General features: G+C 47.0%; 2 protein-coding genes across 3 annotated transcripts in view; one reads left to right on the forward strand and one right to left on the reverse strand.

The window, feature by feature from the left end:
* The window catches only part of RPTOR (regulatory associated protein of MTOR complex 1), a 411638-nt gene that overhangs the window by 44560 nt on the left and 349515 nt on the right, over nt 1–17563 (forward strand). The window lies entirely within an intron of this gene.
* Nucleotides 8120–9662, reverse strand: LOC140708795 (large ribosomal subunit protein eL31-like). The gene has a single exon (XM_073005597.1). The coding sequence runs from the start codon at nt 9390–9392 to the stop codon at nt 8865–8867; it is 528 nt and encodes a 175-aa protein (XP_072861698.1). The 5' UTR covers nt 9393–9662; the 3' UTR covers nt 8120–8864.

A 17563-nucleotide genomic window follows, 5' to 3' on the forward strand; every position in this document is an offset into this window, starting at 1 on the left:
TGAGCTGGAGCTTTGTATTTTCACTTACCTCTATGATTATTTCGTGTCCTAACAGAATGGGAGATTTATTTGGGCAAGGAGTGCCTAGAAACATTTACTGTAAGTATTCCCGTGATGCTTTCCATAAATACAGAATTTGGTGCAGTATGTCTTCACTTTCCTACAAATTTAGTGTAGTTTGGTTCTCAAACCATGCTTGTAGTATCCTGGGGGTCTTCAGGACCCTTTTGGCGGTTTGTGAGGTCAGTTGCTAGGACAGGCCTGCATTTCCCTGGCGCCTAGATCTGCACTGATGGCAGGAGCAATGGCGGGCAGTGCTGTCGGAGTCTTAGTGGCTCCCAGTTGACCCAGTCATTGCATCCATGATAGCCTCTTACGTGGCCACAAAAACACACTACTTTTGTCAAATCTGGGCCCTTCTGCACGTGTTTTTACCACACTGCGTGCCTTTGCACAGACTGCGATCTGCTGGTTGCTGAAGGACAGGCCCTTGTGGGATCTGGGCGGGGCCTGTCGGGTTTCCCTGTAGAATGCTGCTTTTCCCTGAAAGAATAACAGACAGGATGAAGTGAGCTTGTCACTTCAAGGAAAACAACTGATGGCATTTGTTGCCAGTGATAAAAATTGAGCTTTCAACTGTAAATTAAATTAGAATTTTAAAAAACCTGTATCGTCTGCAGTGAACTTGTGAGGTTACCAGCGCCTGAGGCCTGTTCTGATGAGACCGCGGTGGCCTTGCTGGGCGTGTTTGATGCTGCGGAATAGCTCCGCACAGCTGTGAGCCCATCTTTCCAGATGACCAGTGCGTGCTGTTACAACACCGTGTGTGGGTAAGGAGCCACTTCAAGCGCCAGATAGGACAGAGGGTTTCAATGTAACAGAGTATGAAAAAGCTGCTGAAACAGTTTCCTATCCAACAAACTACAGCGTGTTGAGTTTTGGTGTGTATCAAACAATGCTGACAGTTATTTCAAAAGACTGCATATACACGTGAAGCTCCATATGTGATGCTGGATTTTCTTCCTGTGCTTCAGTTGAATCAATGTATTGCAGCAGATTAAATACAATTGGAAAGGTGAGAATCCAGTGACTTCTATTCCTAACCAGACAGTAAAGAGATTTGCAACAATGAAAAACATGGCCACTCTTCTCAGTAAAATTTTTTGTTTGGGAAAATAGTTTTATTTTGAATAAAAATGTTATTTATGTTAACCTGTAATAGGCTTTTTATTGTTAATTTGAAATGAATTAATACAAATGAGAAGACTGTCATTTCAGTGTATAACATGGTAACATTTGGTAGTGAGAATTGGGAAGGGGGTCTTTGGACTCCTCCATAATTCTAAAGAGTGTAAAGGGGCCTTGAGACTGAAACATCTGAGAAATAATCTGAGAAATACTGGTTTATAGAAGTGGAAGCATTTAGTTCTTTCTTTATTATTTATTTGTTTTGAGACAGAGTCTTGCTCTGTCACCCAGGCTGGAGTGCAGTGGCGCAGTCTCGGCTCACCACAACCTCTGCCTCCTGGGTTCAAGCCATTCTCCTGCCTCAGCCTCCCGAGTAGCTGGGATTACAGGTGCCTGCCACCTCGCCCGGCTAATTTTTGTATTTTGAGTAGAGACAGGGTTTCACCACGTTGGCCAGGCTGGTCTTGAATTCCTGACCTCGTGATCCACCTGCCTCGGCCTCCCAAAGTGCTGGTTTTACAGGCGTGAGCCACCGTGCCCGGCTGTGCAGTTCTTTAAATGTAGGAAATGAACTTTGAGTTTTGAGTTTGATACCAGCGTTTTCTGCTATTAAAGGTGGACTTTTCTCTGTCAGTGTTCTTGGAATCTAATGCTTTCCACAGGGTCCTTGCACTTGTGCAGAACTATATCCCCTTAGCCATGTGAACTGCACGGACCAACACCGTTACAGGATTTCCTTCTACCTAACTCAGAACATATGTGCTCTGCATGTGAAGAAGCTGGTCAGGCTGTGAGCACAGCACAAGAAGAAAGCCTTTAGAACTCAGCAGAGAGAACCAGCCATTACTGAAAATGGAATGTTTTAATTAAAAATATCCATCACCGGGTGGCTCTTCTTTTCCTTTATTTCTCAAGTGTGGCGAATGTTAATAACAGTGGCTGCACTGTGGCGCCATGGGAAATTGCCAGTTGGTGAGTAGGATTTCTCCCATGAAGCGCTTAGAGATAAACCCCTGCAACATCTGTTCTTGTGACAACAAAATCCCTTTTTACTTTGGCTTATGCATATTTCAGAGGTTAGAGACAGGAGGCTCCTTCTAAAAGTGTTCAGTAAATGCCTCGGCTGATGTGTGTGCCTGAGAGAGAGAGAGGGAGAGAGAGAATGGGGACTAGGGAGAAGAGGAAGGGAGAGAGAGAGAGAGAGAGAGAAATTGTGGGGGCTGGGGGGAGAGGAGGAGAGAGAGGGGGAATGGGTGGGATTAGCATTTGAATTCATTGGTAACCCTTTCACTTTCTTTTCTTCCTGTATTAATTGATGCGTTGACTTTATTAAGTGGGTTGATTTGGGGGTTTCTACTGCAGTGTAACAGTGAGCATGCAGATGGATCTGCCGATTGTTTACAAGGAAACCAACCTTTACACTAACTCCAGCTTTTTCCCTTAAACATCTAGTTTTATTAGAAAAAAAGCAAAAGCACAGCAGATAGACGTCTTGAAGCCGGCAGTAAAACACTGTGGCTTTCCGTCATGAGGACGCGCCTGTTCTTTGTTACACACAGGCTGCTTCTGTGGTCTGCTGAGTTGGGCAGTGTCATCTCAGCAGACCGGCTTTTTTTTTTTTTTTCTTAGATGGGGTCTCGCTCATTCGCCCAGGCTAGGGTGCAGTGGCATAATCATGGCTCACTGTAGCCTCAACCTCCCGGGCTCAGGTGATCCTCCCACCTCAGCCTTCTGAGTAGCTGGGACCACAGGTGTGCACCACCAACATCTGGCTAGTTTTAAAAATATTTGTAGAGACCAGGGCTCTCTATGTTGCCCAGGCTGGTCTCAAACTTCTGGGCTCAAGCGATCCTCCAACCTCGGCCTCCCAAAGTGTTGGGATTTGGGGCATGAGCCACCGTGCCCAGTGGCAGGGGGGTTTTTATGAACATGTGCTTCCCCTTCATCAGGGTGGGGTGTGGCTTTGGTTTTGATATTCTTTCCGGCACTGCCAGGCCATTTTGATTTTTCTTACAGGAGTCCTGACCATCAACCAGCTGCTGTGCTATTTGGGATGCAGTGTTTTGAGGATATTATCGGGAACTTTACTAAATGGACCTATACAAGTTGATAGGCCTTGACAATTTTTCTCTTATTATAGTTTTTGTTTTATTACCATTTAAAACTAAAGGCTAGGGAGATGAGTTTGACTGTTGGTTCATGCTGTCTTAGATTGAAAGAGATTATTAGCGTGTATATGTTGTGAAGAAATGCATGTTGGAAAACATTGTCCTCCAGAAGCAATTTCCTTGGCAGCTATTTTGTTTACATTTTCTATCATTAATATTTACATTTTATTTTAAGGGAATTGGTTTTTTGCTGCCTTGATCTCATGCTCACATTTTCCTGGTTGGGATTGGAACCAATAAGTGAAGAGAATTGACCTATATCAAGACCTTTTAAATGTTAGAAACCTGAGTCAGAGAGAACTGTGTTATCTTTTTGGTTAAACCTGTTGTAACATTGTGTGCTTAAATTTTCCCTTTGTGCTCTCTTCCCCTAGTTCTTCAAAGGATAGCGGGCACTATTAGGTCGACTTTTTGTTTTACATGTTTATCTTAATAGTGGTGGGTGCTCTTATGGGCTAGTCATTTGTGGGCATAGGTTGGGGTGTGCAGGGTTTATGGCTAATGATAGGATTGTATGTAGTGGTTTTCTGTGATCAGGAGAAGGATACTAAGGTTTATGTTTTACTTATTTGTTAGGTTGTGTAACTTTTTTCTTTTATTCTTTTATGCTTGATGATGGTGTTAGTGTTTAGGAACCCATTTAGAAAGCATTTTGGAGAAAACCTGATGCAATTTTAATTTTGATGATGTTGATACCTCATTAGATAAGGCCTTGATAAAATAACACCTTTTTCTCTATTTCGGTGGATACAAAGAGAGGCTGGCTGGGAAGTGGAGTGGTGACCAGGAAGGGACTCACCACTACGCCACAGGCTGTCACGTATTTTCCTCAAAGCAAAATGTAGTTTCCTCTTAAAAGAAGATTTAGATGCTGGCATTTTAGCAGCCGTTTTTAAGGCCTGGGGCTTTGGTATTCCTGGCTGTTTTGAGAGGCAGTGCTGGACAGCCAGTTCATTTGGCAGGTATTGATTGTGTGCTTTTGTGTGGCAGTATTTGGTCTGTCATTGGAGGGAGTTTGCAAGAACGTTACAGCATCATTTCATATGGTTAGAACCCCAAGTGTGGGACTAGCACACCTAAAACAGGGACGCACAGAAAGGGAAGGCAGCTGTGATTAAACCTTGAAGCTTGTAGTACCAAGCTCAAGCCTGGGCATTTGGCAGTAGGAGAGGTGCACAATGGTTGGGAGAGCCTCGCAGAGGGGATAGAACTTGAGCTGGGACTTGAGGAAGGCTAAGAGAAGGGACAGGGAATGTGGGGTGTAGGGAGTGCATTCACACAGATGTTGAGAGGAAACGGAGCATAGCTTTTTCGTGGAACTGTGTGAGTGTCTGCATGGCTTGGGTGGGGATGACTCACCTGACTCAGATTACTCACCCCAGGGCCAGACTGTAGCAGCCTGGGGGCCAGGTGAAGGAATCCGAACCTTATATTGTAAGGGCGATGGGGAGCAGTGGAAGTTTTAAATAGGTGAAAGAAAGGCTTTGTTTTCTCTTTTCCTTTTCTTATCCTTTTTGTTTGTTTTTGAGACAGGGTCTCACTCTGTTGCCCAGGCTGGAGTGCAGTGCGGTCTCGGCTCACTGCAACCTCTGGCTCCTGGGCTCAAGAGATCCTCCCACCCCAGCTTCCTAGGTAGCTGGGACTACAGGCATGTACCACCACACCCAGCTAATTTTGTGTTTATTTTTTGTAGAGACAAGGTCTCACTATGTTGCCCAGGCTGGTCTCGAACTCCTGAGTTTAAGCCATTTGCCTGCCTCGGCCTCCCAAAGTGTTTGAGGTTACAGGAGTGAGATGCTGTGCCTGACCATGTTTTTTTTTCCCCTAAAGATTCATCTGACTGGGTGTGGTGTTTCACACCTGTAATCCCAGCACTTTGGGAGGCTGGGACCCATTGACAGCTGGAGCCCAGGAGTTCAAGACCAGCCTGGGCCACATAATGAAGTGCCATCTCTACAAAATATTAAAAATATTAGCTGAGCATGGTGGCGCACACCTGTAGTCCCAGCTACTCAGGAGGCTGAGGTGGGAGGATCACTTGAGTCCATCAGGCCGAGGCCGCAGTGAGCTGTGGTAATGCCACTGCACTCTAGCCTGGGCATCGGAGTGAAACCCTATCTCAAAAAAAAAAAAATTCGTCTGCTTGAGATATGGGGTGTGGAAGGAGGTAGACCAGTGGATACGGTCACCTGAAGCATGATGGGAATTCCAGATACTATATGATGCCATTTCAACATGGAGGAGTAGAAATGGTGATGAAGGTAAAGAGACCACGGCGGAGAGGCGTCTAGAAAGAAATTAACGGCTCTGACAACTTATCTAATAGAAGTGGTGGGTTGTGGGGCAGCCCAAGGTAACGAATGTTGTAATTTGCAAAGACAATTCATGGAGGGAGGAAGAATCAATTGAGATTTCTGGGTTGGACTGTTTTTGATATTGTATTTTAAGATGGTCATTGCTTCTTATTTGGAGACAAAAAGGTATTTAAAAATGTTAAGGCCATCTGCATTTTTTTGGGGTGAGAGAGTCCTCAGGAATGTTTGCATTTGCAGATACTGAGAGCCGTGAGTCCGAGTTGCTTATCTTTTGTGCGGGGTGGTTCTGCCGCCGCCTGTGAGGCTTCTGGAGGGCCTCGTGAGCTCACAGCTCTGGGGTCCTGCTGACAAACTGGTTTCTTTCCACAGGTGGAATTTGTGCTTTCCCTGCATGGAGCAGTGAATGGGGGTATGAAGGGCGCTGGATATGAAGCTGATGCCGTGACAGTAGAATCCAGAAAAGCTGCTCAGTAAAGCAGCTGAGACATTAACCATTCAGACGCTAGAGAAGGCTTGTATTGCTTACTGACCTTAAACTTTCTTAATTCTGTCTGCCTGTCTATCTGTCTGTCTGTCTGTCTATCTATCTACTTATTTTTTTCAGACTGGGTCTTGCTCTGTTGCCCAGGCCAGAATGCAGTGGTGTGATCACTGCAGCCTCAACCTCCTGAGCTCAAGCAATCGTCCCACCCCGGCCCCCTGGGTAACTGGCAAATGGTGGTGTCCTCACATAGCCGCAGCAAAGCTCGTCTTATAACGTGACCTTGACACTTCTCCCATTGAGAGTGGGGTCCCCGTTCCCTCCCCTTGAACCAGGGCTGACTCATGACTGTAGACCAGGTTATAAAAGGCTCTCTCCCCCGGATCTGCTGGGGCGTGTGCTGTGAGGAAACCCCACAGCCATGCGGTGCGGCCCTGTGAAGGTGAGCCACCCTGCAGTGATTCTTTCCCCAAGAAGACGCTCCCCCGCAGACTTAAGTCTTCCCAGCTGAGGCCCCCTGAGACCTGTGGCGCCCTTTCCTAATTCTTGACCGTGGGACCTGTTAGCATAATGAAGTGGTTGTTTTATGCTGCTAAGTAAAGGGAGGTTTGTTAAACAGCAATGGATAACTTGAACATGTTTTGGAAGCTGGAACCGGGTGTGGCCATAATCAAATCCCAATGCCTGCAGCTCTGGCTTTGGGATGGGGTGCTGGGCAGAAGCCTCTGGGCCTCCAGGAGAGTGCTGCTGGCTGCCCGAAGGGCCTCCTAGAAGGTAGTAGGGTCTAATATTTTAGCCTGCGGGTGGCACGTGATGACCGTCCCTCCTACTCTGCCAATGTGAGAAGGCACTGCAGACAGTGTCCATCACATGGGTGCCCTGGATTTGGTCCTCAGCAGGCTGGACTTGGCCTGCTGGCTGCCTGTTGCCTACCCCGGAAGGAAAGGAGGGAACGTCATTGCACGCTGGAGGAAAGGGGCCCCTTGTTAGGTGGTGGGGGGAAGCCTGGTGTCATTGTTGCTATGGGAAAGAGGAAAATATGTGTGTATTTAATGAACCTGCTCATCTAGTTTAGGAGATTTCCAGGCAGAAAATTCAAAGTGCCACCTGGCTTCTACTTGGTGTAAAGAAAGAGGACTTGCTGGGTTCAAAAATAAGATTATTTCTCATTCCCAGCCTCTTCTCCAGGCTCCTCAAGTGAAGAAAGGGTTTCAGGCAAAGAGTGAATCTGGACTGGGCTATGAGCTACGTTCCTAAGGCTTCAGATTGAGATCCACGTACAGTGTCCAGCCTTTCAGCTGGAGGAGAGGCCTGCAGATTCTTGCATTAAATCCCCAGTCTGGCCTCTGAGAATCCAAAGGGCGTCGTCATGCCGCAGCCTCTTCTGGGAGCCCAGGAAGAAAAGGGCTTGTCTCTTTATGGGTGTGGCTTGTCTAATGGAGTAGATTATGAGTTAATACACAAAAAGCCCACCAAGTGTTTTTAAAGAAATTATGTGTCTGCCTGGACTGAAAGGAGCAGAGGCAATACAAAATGAAAAGAAGTCTTTGGGCCCCCAGACTTGTGTGAGGAGGAAGCAGGCTGTGAAAATCACCCAGCTGTAAACGTGGGGTACTTTTCATGGAAAATGAAGTACATGTGAGAAGGCGGAGCGGAGATCCCAGAGAACAAGTCCCAGGTGCCAGGACAGAGCCCTGATGCAGGTGCTGGCGCTGTGTGCCTGCCTCGAGTGGCTGTCCTGGGTGGGACATTGTGTGTGGGGGGTGGGTGCGTCCAGGTCAGCTCTTTAGACCCGGATTGGGAAGAACGGGGAGGGAGGAGGGGTGAACTTGAGGAACTGCATGTTCCTGCACACAGGCTCCTCAGCTGGGCAGGGTTTAGGTGATGAGACCCCAGACTTCAAGCTGATGGCAGTAATCGGATGGGCCTTGGGGGCCCTGGGGAGGTGTCAGGTTCATTTTGCATGTGGGAGGATGTGATGTGTGGTGGTCAGAGGATGGACAGTGGCAGATTGTATTTTCCAGAGATGACCCAGCAATATCTCCCACCCCACATGCCCTCTCGGCAGTGTGACTGTGAAACGCCTCCCATTGAGAGGCGAAGTTGCTGTTCCCTCCCTTGGATCTGGATGGGCTGTGACTGTGGGGGAAATGGTGCTCTGGGCTGGCATGCTGAGGACGACATACCGTTTGCCTGGTTCTCTCGGAACCCAAGACCAGCCCCATTGGAGAGGCTGCCGGAGGAGGCCATGGGAGGAGGTGGTTTCCCATTAACAGTGACCACCACCGTCAGCCACCAGATGTGTGAGTGGAGAAGCTTCCGGCGGTGCCAGTGCCAGCCACTGAGCCATCACCAGCCTTTGTATCTTGCCCTCTGAGGAGCTGGTCACTGTGGAGCAGAGACAAGCTGATTTCCTGACCCTGCAGGAATGAGAAAATGATTGCTGGACATCACTAAGGGGTGGGTCACTTGGCTGTGCAGCCCCAGCGCAGGCAGGCTGCTCTCCCACGTCTCAGGAGCACAGGTTCTGTGTCAGGGATGGCTGGTCAGGCCCCGCAGATGGGCACAACTTCTCATCCCACACATCCCAGCCTTCTTTAAACTTCCTTGGTAGATGATTTTATGGTTTTGCTGCTGTTGGTGAAGACAGTTCAGTTTTCTTTTCTTTTTGGCAATTTTATAACTTTATTTGATGTATTTGATGATCAGCGATTAGTTCTCATCCACACTGACTGTCTGTAGATTTTTGAACATGGTAACAGGTACATAGGTAACCAAAGTATAGAACTTATTTGGTGACTCTTCATCCTCATTACATTTTCTGGATAACCGCACACGGATGCGGTAGGGGACACTCCTTATTCCTTTGGCCCAGACAGGTTTGTTGAACTTGGTATCGATGCGCACATCTGGAGCTGCCATCTCCTTCATGGCAAATTTCTGCATCTCTCCGAATGCCCGAGGGGCAGGCTTCGTGCAGCCCACTCCGTGGATGCGCTCGTGAATGTCGACGGTGGATTCTCGGGTCACCACCTCGCTGATGGCAGAACGGCCCTTTTTCCTCTCCATCCTCTTCTGCGGGAGCCATTCTGCCGAGTCCAAGCTGGAGAGGAAAAGGACAGTTGAGTTTTCTTGGGTTGTCCATTGGGTGGTCATCCCAGATGGGTTCTTTGTACTTTTCATGTTCACATGGTTTAGGGATGTTTTTCTGGTGAGTGGTGGAAAGTAGGAACTATTCATGGTGGCTGGATTTGGCGCCTATCTCCCTCATCATCCTGTGTGTTTTTGTTGTGAAAAACATCTGGGCCGGGCGCGGTGGCTCACGCCTGTAATCCCAGCACTTTGGGAGGCCGGGGCGGGCGGATCACGAGGTTAGGAGATCGAGACCATCCTGGATAACACGGTGAAACCCCGTCTCCACTAAAAATACAAAAAAACTAGCCGGGCGAGGTGGCGGCGCCTGTAGTCCCAGCTACTCGGGAGGCTGAGGCAGGAGAATGGCGGGAACCCGGGAGGCGGAGCTTGCAGTGAGCCGAGATTGCGCCACTGAACTCCAGCCTGGGCGACACAGCGAGACTCCGTCTCAAAAAAAAAAAAAAAAAAAAAAACAAAAAAAAAAAAAACCATCTCTATCAATAAGATTAATCTCACTTTTACCCAGACAATCTAACCTGTAGACTTTGTTGAATAAAATTGGAAATAATTTTAAATCTAATTTATCTTGTTGTCAAACCAAAAGAAACCTATCAAGAAACCGCTAAAGCAGTGAGAACTCAGAATGAGGAGGTCATGGCAGAAAAGGTGATTTTTCTGAGAGCTTCACATCTAGGCGATGGTCTAATTTATACTAAGTGCGAACACACATTGAATTCAGGGAACTGGGAAAGCAGGCGTGTTTGACCCTGCGTGCTTTGCAAGAAGCTCATGGGGCTTGGTGCATCCTTTGAAGGCTTAAGGGAACGAGGGGCGAAAAGTTGATTATTGTTTGGTTGTGGAAATGGGGTGCTGGGTGGAGTCCCCAAGACCACCCCCTGCTTCGAGGATTTACTGGGAGTACTCGCAGGACTCAGGAGCTAGTACTTACTGGCATGATTTATTACGGTAGAAAGATAACGAAGCAAGACCAGCTAGGGGAAAGGGTGCATGGGGTGGGGTCTGAAGGGAACCAGGCCCCAGCTTCTGAAAGCCCTGCCCCCATGGAGGCTCCCGGGAGGGGCTCGTGTCCCCCGGAACAAGGTAGACTGCAGTGAAATGCTGCCAGCCAAAGAAGCGCATCTGAGACTTAGCCCCCAGGGTTTTTATTGGAGGCTGATGACAGGCAGCCTCTGCCCAAATCCCAGCCTTCCGGCAGGAAAGCAGGCTTTCAGTGTAAACCATATTGTTGGAAAACAGTTGAGGCACAGCGAACCCCACTTACTAGTTAGGGTGGTGGGAACCCTCCAGAAATCCAAGTCCCTAGACCCCAGCCACGTGCCACCCCTGTAAGCAGGGCTTTGAAAGGAGGGCTGCTGGAGCCTGCTTTCTTGACCCTCTTCTGCACAGATATCAACTTATCCTTTCCTTTCTGATTAATATCTCTCTCAAACACAGACTGGGGGAATAAACACCTGAAAACAAGCGAATGTTGACATATACATCACCACTTTCAATTAGCTATTTTCAACCAAATGCTGAAATATAATATAGTTGTAGTCACAAAGGGGAAGTAGCAGGTTTGTTGCAAGAAAAAAACTTGTTAGAATTGTATGTTAACTTGGATAGAAACAACTTTTCTGAGCTTATGTGCTGTGCAGATACAGAATGCTGGCGGAGTTACTTCTGTGAGAACAGCATTGAATTGTAATTAAAGATTAAGTACCTATAAAATATATTTGCATTACAGAAGTGGTTAAAGTAACTTTCTCAGTCTTCATAAAGGTAGATAATATCTTTGGACAAAATAATGAGCTACTTTTTTGATGGAACAGGAGAAGCAGGAGAAAATTGTTCCAGGGGCAGAGTTGCTGACGATGCTGTCCCTGTTGGTCCAGAAGGTAAAATCCTCCTGTGTTAGTCTGTTCTCATGCCGCTCATAAAGATATACCAGAGACAGGGTAATTTATAAAGGAAAGAGGTTTAATGGACTCACAGTTCCACATGGCTGGGGAGGCCTCACAATCACGGCGGAAGGTGAATGAGGAGCAAAGTCACGTCTCACATGGTGGCAGGCAGGAGAGCTTGTGCAGGGGAACTGCCTTTTATAAAACCGTCAGATCTTGGGAGACTTATTCACTACCATGAGAACAGCACAGGAAAGATCCATCCGCACGATTCAATTACCTCCCACCAGGCCCCTCCCACGACACATGGAAATTATGGGAGCTACAATTCAAGATGAGCCTTGGGTGGGGATACAGAGCCAAATCATATCTTGTTTTTTTCCTTTTTTTTTTTTTTTTTTGAGAGGGTGGGTCTTATTATGTTGCCCAGCTGGTCTTGAGCTCCTGGGCTTTCGTGATCCTCTTGCCTCGTCCTCCCAAAAGTGCTGGGATTATAGGTGTGAGCCACCACACCCGGCTGATTTTCTCTTACGAGTTGGAGTAAAGTACGGCCGAGATGGTTAAGGTGATCCATGTCAATGTGGGATGGCCCATGTTTCACCAGCACTCAGATGCCCTGGGGCTGGGGGCTCATGGCCAGTGTTGCTAATTCTCAAGGTTAAGTTTTCAGCTGGGTGAAGAAGGAAGAAAGACTGTTTCCTTGAACTCATTGTTGAGGAGAGCAATGACTGACAGCTGTGGATGTGCTCTCATCCTCCCACTTTTACTAGGAGAGGGGCTTTGTGGTGACAGGTGTATAACCTCTCAGGTTTTCTTTCTTTTACATTAAGGAAAAAGAAGGTGGGGAGGTGGTGGGTGATGGAGCAGGTGATGTGTGAGGGTCAGTGAAAATGCACTGCTGGGAGCGCAGGCTTTTTCCGTCACTGTGTCCGTGATGAATTGAGGAAACCGTGTCTCAGTTCTGGACCATGGCCGAGAGGAAATGCATGGTCTTAAGTCTCTTGTCTAGTGATCACCCAACACAAATGGGGTGTATCGGCTGCAAAACAGAACTGGGTACCAGTGAGGCCTAGACCACCTGGGCGTTTCTCTTTCGGAGCTACAGTTCCTAGGTGTAAAATAGAGCTGGTGATACACACCGTGCCAGGTTATTTGAAAATGCAAAGCACCCCGCACAGTGTCTGACACATGGGAGGCGGTCACAGACCCATCTGTGTTCAGTTGCTCATGACGAATGCCCGTTATGTCTCAGGCATGGACTAGCTATGCAGTAAGAGGGAGCTCTGAGTCGGACGGAGGGTGGATTCGCTCTTTGGGCACTGGTGTCGCTCTGGATCTGATTATCCTTCATTATCCAGGTTTTGGAAATGTGAGTCATTGTATAAAGGTAAAGCTTGAGGTGTTGGTAGGTGGTAGGTGCATCAGGTGTGGTGGTGGTGTTTTCTATGCGTGTCTCTTACCAATAGACTTTTTTTTGTTTTTGTTTTTTGAGACAGACACTCTGTCGCCCAGGCTGGAGTGCAGTGTTGCGATCTTGGCTCACTGCAAGCTCCGCCTCCCGGGTTCACGCCACTCTCCTGCCTCAGCCTCTGGAGTAGTTGGGACTACAGGCGCCCGCCACCACGCCCGGCTAATTTTTTGTATTTTTAGTAGAGACGGGGTTTCACCATGTTAGCCAGGATGGTCTCGATCTCCTGACCTTGTGATCTGCCTGCCTCAGCCTCCCAAAGTGCTGGGATTACAGGCATGAGCCACCATGCCTGTCCTTTTTTTTCTTTTTTTTTGAGACAGATCTTTCTGGGACTCCAGGTGTGGCCTATCATGCCCTGCTATTTTATTTTTGTTTCTTTTAGAGATGAGTGTTATGTTACCCAGGCTGGTCTTGAACTCCTGGTACCAGTGAACTTTTTAGGAGGTCTCCGGTAGCTTTTGAAAATTTTTTACTTGATCTTTAAAAATGCATGCAGTTGTGTAGCAATTTTTAAAGTGATTGACAGTTTTTTCCCACCCTACCTTTTCTTGACTGAAGCAGTTGATTAATTGGTACTTTGGGAATAGTCCTGTTACTGTTCCTTGTATTTTTCTGATTTCTGTTTTAGTGATGACACTGTGGGAAGTCATTTGCCAGGGGCACATTTCAACCTTCTGTCTGAATGGATCTGTCTACTTATCTGTTCATTTATTTATTCACTGTTGTTTACGTATCTGTCCAACCACCTACCTACCCTTCCGTCTGTCCATCCATCCATCCATTAAAGTTCTTTTTGGGGGTGTATCAGTTTAATTGCACTGCATATCTACCTACAAGTAATACCTCTTAGCAATCAGCAGACAATGAATCAGGCCATTCCCTGGTTGAAATTCAACTCTAGATTTCTGGAGGGAGCTACTCAGGTTAAGGATTCATTAACAAGAAAATGAATCTATAATAGGCCGTATTATAGATGCAGCACATGAAGGCGCGCACACATTACTTCTTAGCTGAGTGAGGTGCATGCACGTGAGGCTTAGACCCCATGGTCTTAGGGCGTCCTTCAGCATTTTTTTTTTGAAGAGGAGTCTAACTCTGTCTCCCAGGCTGGTCTTGAAAGCCCCCCTTGCCTCAAGTGATCTTCCTGTATCAGCCTCCTAAAGTGCTGGGATTATAGGTGTGCGCCACTGTGCCCAGCTTTCTTCAACCTGAAAACTATTTTAAACATTTTATTACTCTGTAGCTATTGGCAGTACCAGATTTTATTTACAACTGAAGGTAGTTTTGGATCTAAAACGACAGTGTTGGTAATGTTCAAAAAATGTATCATTTAGTGGTTTTAATGTCACGTATCAGTCGTTTTCAGAGTATCTTTTATATTGCCCTTCTATATATGTTAGCTTACTAGTTGATGAGTATTTCTGTAACCTGTCCTGCTTTCTAATCTAGCCACTAAGTGGTTGAATCAGGATTTACACTCAGCTGTGCCTACTTTAAAATTGATGTTTTGCCCCTCATCTCCCTAAAGTTTTTAATGGCATGCATGTGTTTATATGCCATTTATATACGTATATGTAATGATGTTTAAGTTCAGTTTGCTTTTATATCTCCCTGATTTTTTGGCATTGCTTGTTCAGAGAAATTTGGCCACAGTTTTTAGCACTGGGTGCTGCAGGATGAGGGCTGGACCTGCTGCTTGGAGCTGCAGTCCTCATCAGGTGTCTGCTTGTTGTACCACCTGCACCACCATCCACATGCTCCCCAATTTTTTAAAGTTAATTAAACCCCATATTGAAGATAAAAATATGCATACATGATTTTTATTATAATGCTACTTAAACATATAAAACCCAAGGCTAGGCATAAATTCCTTATGGTTAGAGGAATTTTGTGCAGCTGTAAATCCCAAACATACAAATTAAATCCAACTACAAAGGCAGTAAATGAACACCATTAATTTAATGTGACAAAGTGATGTAGTTTTGCTGATGGTGTGTTGCTAATGTTGGGTTTCCTGATAGAAAGAGTGTATTTGTATTTAAGGTTTTTGCTTGCTGTCACTTAATTCTTTTGATTTTGCAAGTGATAGACTCTCTTATTTTTCAGTTTACTGAGGAAGGTTCCCCCACTCCTGCCACCCGCCCCTGCCTGACGGCCCAGCACGGTGACAGCGACTTTCCGTGTGTCCCTCTAGTACTTTGTTCAAATGGCAGCAAATAGGAATATACAATTTAATTTCCCCCCTTAGGAGAAAAGTAATATTCTATATGCGTTATTCTGCAATTTTCTTTTTTCATGTAACAGAATATTCTCGAGGTCTTCCCTATGAGTGCATGGAAAACTTTGTGGGCCACCATTGGAGTTGCCATCTTTACAGCCGTTGTTTTTTCTAACAACGTATACTCTAATCTCATTAGAGGTTTGTCACTGCTAATCCAGATTATATCTTCTTTGGACCTCAAACAACCCTCTGAAGTAGGTGGCGGTGGGGGTATCAGGAAGAGAAGACACTGAGATTCAGAGAGGTTAACGGACGTGACTGAGGTGACAGATGGAAGTGTGTGGGGACGCAGCCCACCCTAGGTCTGTGTGCCTAGACAAAGGCCGGGTGCATTGTCGCCTTCTCAGGGCTGCTGCCGCCTGCTGAGTCCAGCACACTCAGGGCACTTTCCCCCCTTCTTGGCGATGGTGTGCTGAGGTCCACCTGCAGTAGCTGACCGTGTTGGTCTTCAGAGTCGTTGGTGTTTATGGAGTGCCCTCGTCCAGACGAGGAAACAGGTGCTTCTGCGTGTGGTTCAGATGGGACCGCTACAGTCTGCAGATAACTGAGCACGTGGCTGAGGGAGGTCGGATGCCTATCAATCGCAAAATTTGCTGCACCCAGTGCGAGAGTCGGGGATGAGCAATACCTTTTACTGACCTAGGAGGTGTTACAGTGACAAGAAGAGGTCAGAGTGGGCAGGAGGCACTAGGCCAGGAGAGGAGAGAGTTGGGAGGAGGAAGTGGCTGTGCTGCAGGTGCCCTAACAGACCCAGGGAAGCATGGAGAGCACAGCGAGGCCTGTGTGGAGAGGGTGTCACCAGCCTGCCTCGGGGCTGCAGGGGGCGGGGAGCGCATACTGTGTGCAGACCTCTCTGTCGGGTTTGTGCTGGCTGCTCTGCTCTCAGGCCCACAGAGTTCTGCACTGTGAGCAGCGCAGGTCAGAAGGGGCGTTTGGAAATGACACGCTCTGTCCAGGAATTGGAGTCAATGTTCTAGCTGTTAATATTCTGCCTTCTGGGAGACAGTGGGTTTCACCTTGAGTTGAGTAGCTTCACGACTGCTAGTGATTGGAAGCTTCCAGATTAGTAGTTTAAGCCAGAAAACAATGTTGATACGTCTTGAGATGTGTATAATAATTTGATTTGGCTGGGCAGGGTGGCTCACACCTGTAATCCCAGCATTTTGGGAGGCTGAGATGGGCAGATTATTTAAAGTCATAGTTCAAGACCAGCCTGGCCAACATGGTGAAACCCAGATGACTAAAAATAGAAAAATTAGTTGGGCATGATGGCGCGTGACTGTAATCCCGGCGACTGAGGAGGCTGAGGCATGAGAATAGCTTGAACCCAGGAGGTGGAGGTTGCAGTGAGCTGAGGTCACACTGCCGCACTCCAGCCTGGGTGACAGGGTGAGTTTCCGTCTCAAAAAAAAAAAAAAAAAAAAAAGCAAAAAAAGCTTAAGGTTTGTTTAGTTTTTTGTGTTTGTTAAGAGAGCCATTGTAGGCTACATGCTTGTGGTAATAGACTTCAAAGGGTACAATGGAAAATGGTAGCTTGCAACTGACATTTAGTCAATTGAAAAGTGTAGCCCGGGGTGTAGATAGCACGTTCCCCTGCTGTGCCTGCTGGGTCCTGGAACGAGGCCTTCCAGCAAGTTGGTTCTTGCATCAAGGGCCTGTCCTGAGGGTCATGGGGCCTTGGCCATCAGGGGGGAGAATAAGGTTTTCTCATTTTTGACTTCCACTAATGGTCATAGAGTTGCTTTTCTTTTCATTTATTGTTTTACTGTCCTTTCCTCATCTCCTCTATCTCCGCATCCTCCTTTATCTCATCAGCTCTTCTCCTCCTCTTTCTCTTCCTTCTTCTCCTTCTCCTTCCCTCCTTACATTTGTTCAGCTTTACCACATTCATTATACACTCAGCAAAATGTGAAATCTTTCATTTCCTGTTCCTGATACGTGCAGCAAAAGCTTGATTATACAACATAATGATGATCTAGACAGAAAACATGTCTGACTTGTGTTGATGGAATATGTCGCATTCCCATGGTTGTCAGTTACTGTCGCTCATGACAGTGAGCAAGTGTATCTTGCTAGTAAGAAGGTTCAGGGAGTTGAGATGACGGGGCTGAGATGCTGCCTGCTGTCTCCTTCGTGTGGGCAGGTAATGGTGCAGGGGGCATTTATGAACTGGTGTGGAGGTGCCCAGTAGGTACCCTGTGCTTGAGGAAAGGGCAGAAGGCTGATGGCCTCGTGGCTGTACCCCCAGGTGCTTTTTGCTGGGTGGCTGTCACTGAGCGGGAGTGAATGGCAAGGGAAACTTCCTGATGCCACCCTTCAGCCGAACCTAGGGATGATCTCCACGACAGCAGACCCCGAGGAGCACCCCGTGCCACCCACCAGGAGAAGCCCAGAGGAAGTGATACCCTCCCCGACTTGTTAGAGTGCTTCTCTTGAAGGAAAGAAAACTCGGAAAGTTCTTTGACTTCTGTCGTACTGAAGGTATCATCATCTTAGACACCAATTTAGCATGAAGGGAAGATAATGTGTCAGACACCTGAATATTGTTGCACGTCTGCTTTTCCTACTGAATTTTCGAATGCAGATATATGTGCAGTCTGTTGAATATAATGGGTTTTCG

Source organism: Chlorocebus sabaeus, chromosome 16 (assembly GCF_047675955.1).
Source record: "Chlorocebus sabaeus isolate Y175 chromosome 16, mChlSab1.0.hap1, whole genome shotgun sequence".
Lineage (NCBI taxonomy): Eukaryota > Metazoa > Chordata > Mammalia > Primates > Cercopithecidae > Chlorocebus > Chlorocebus sabaeus.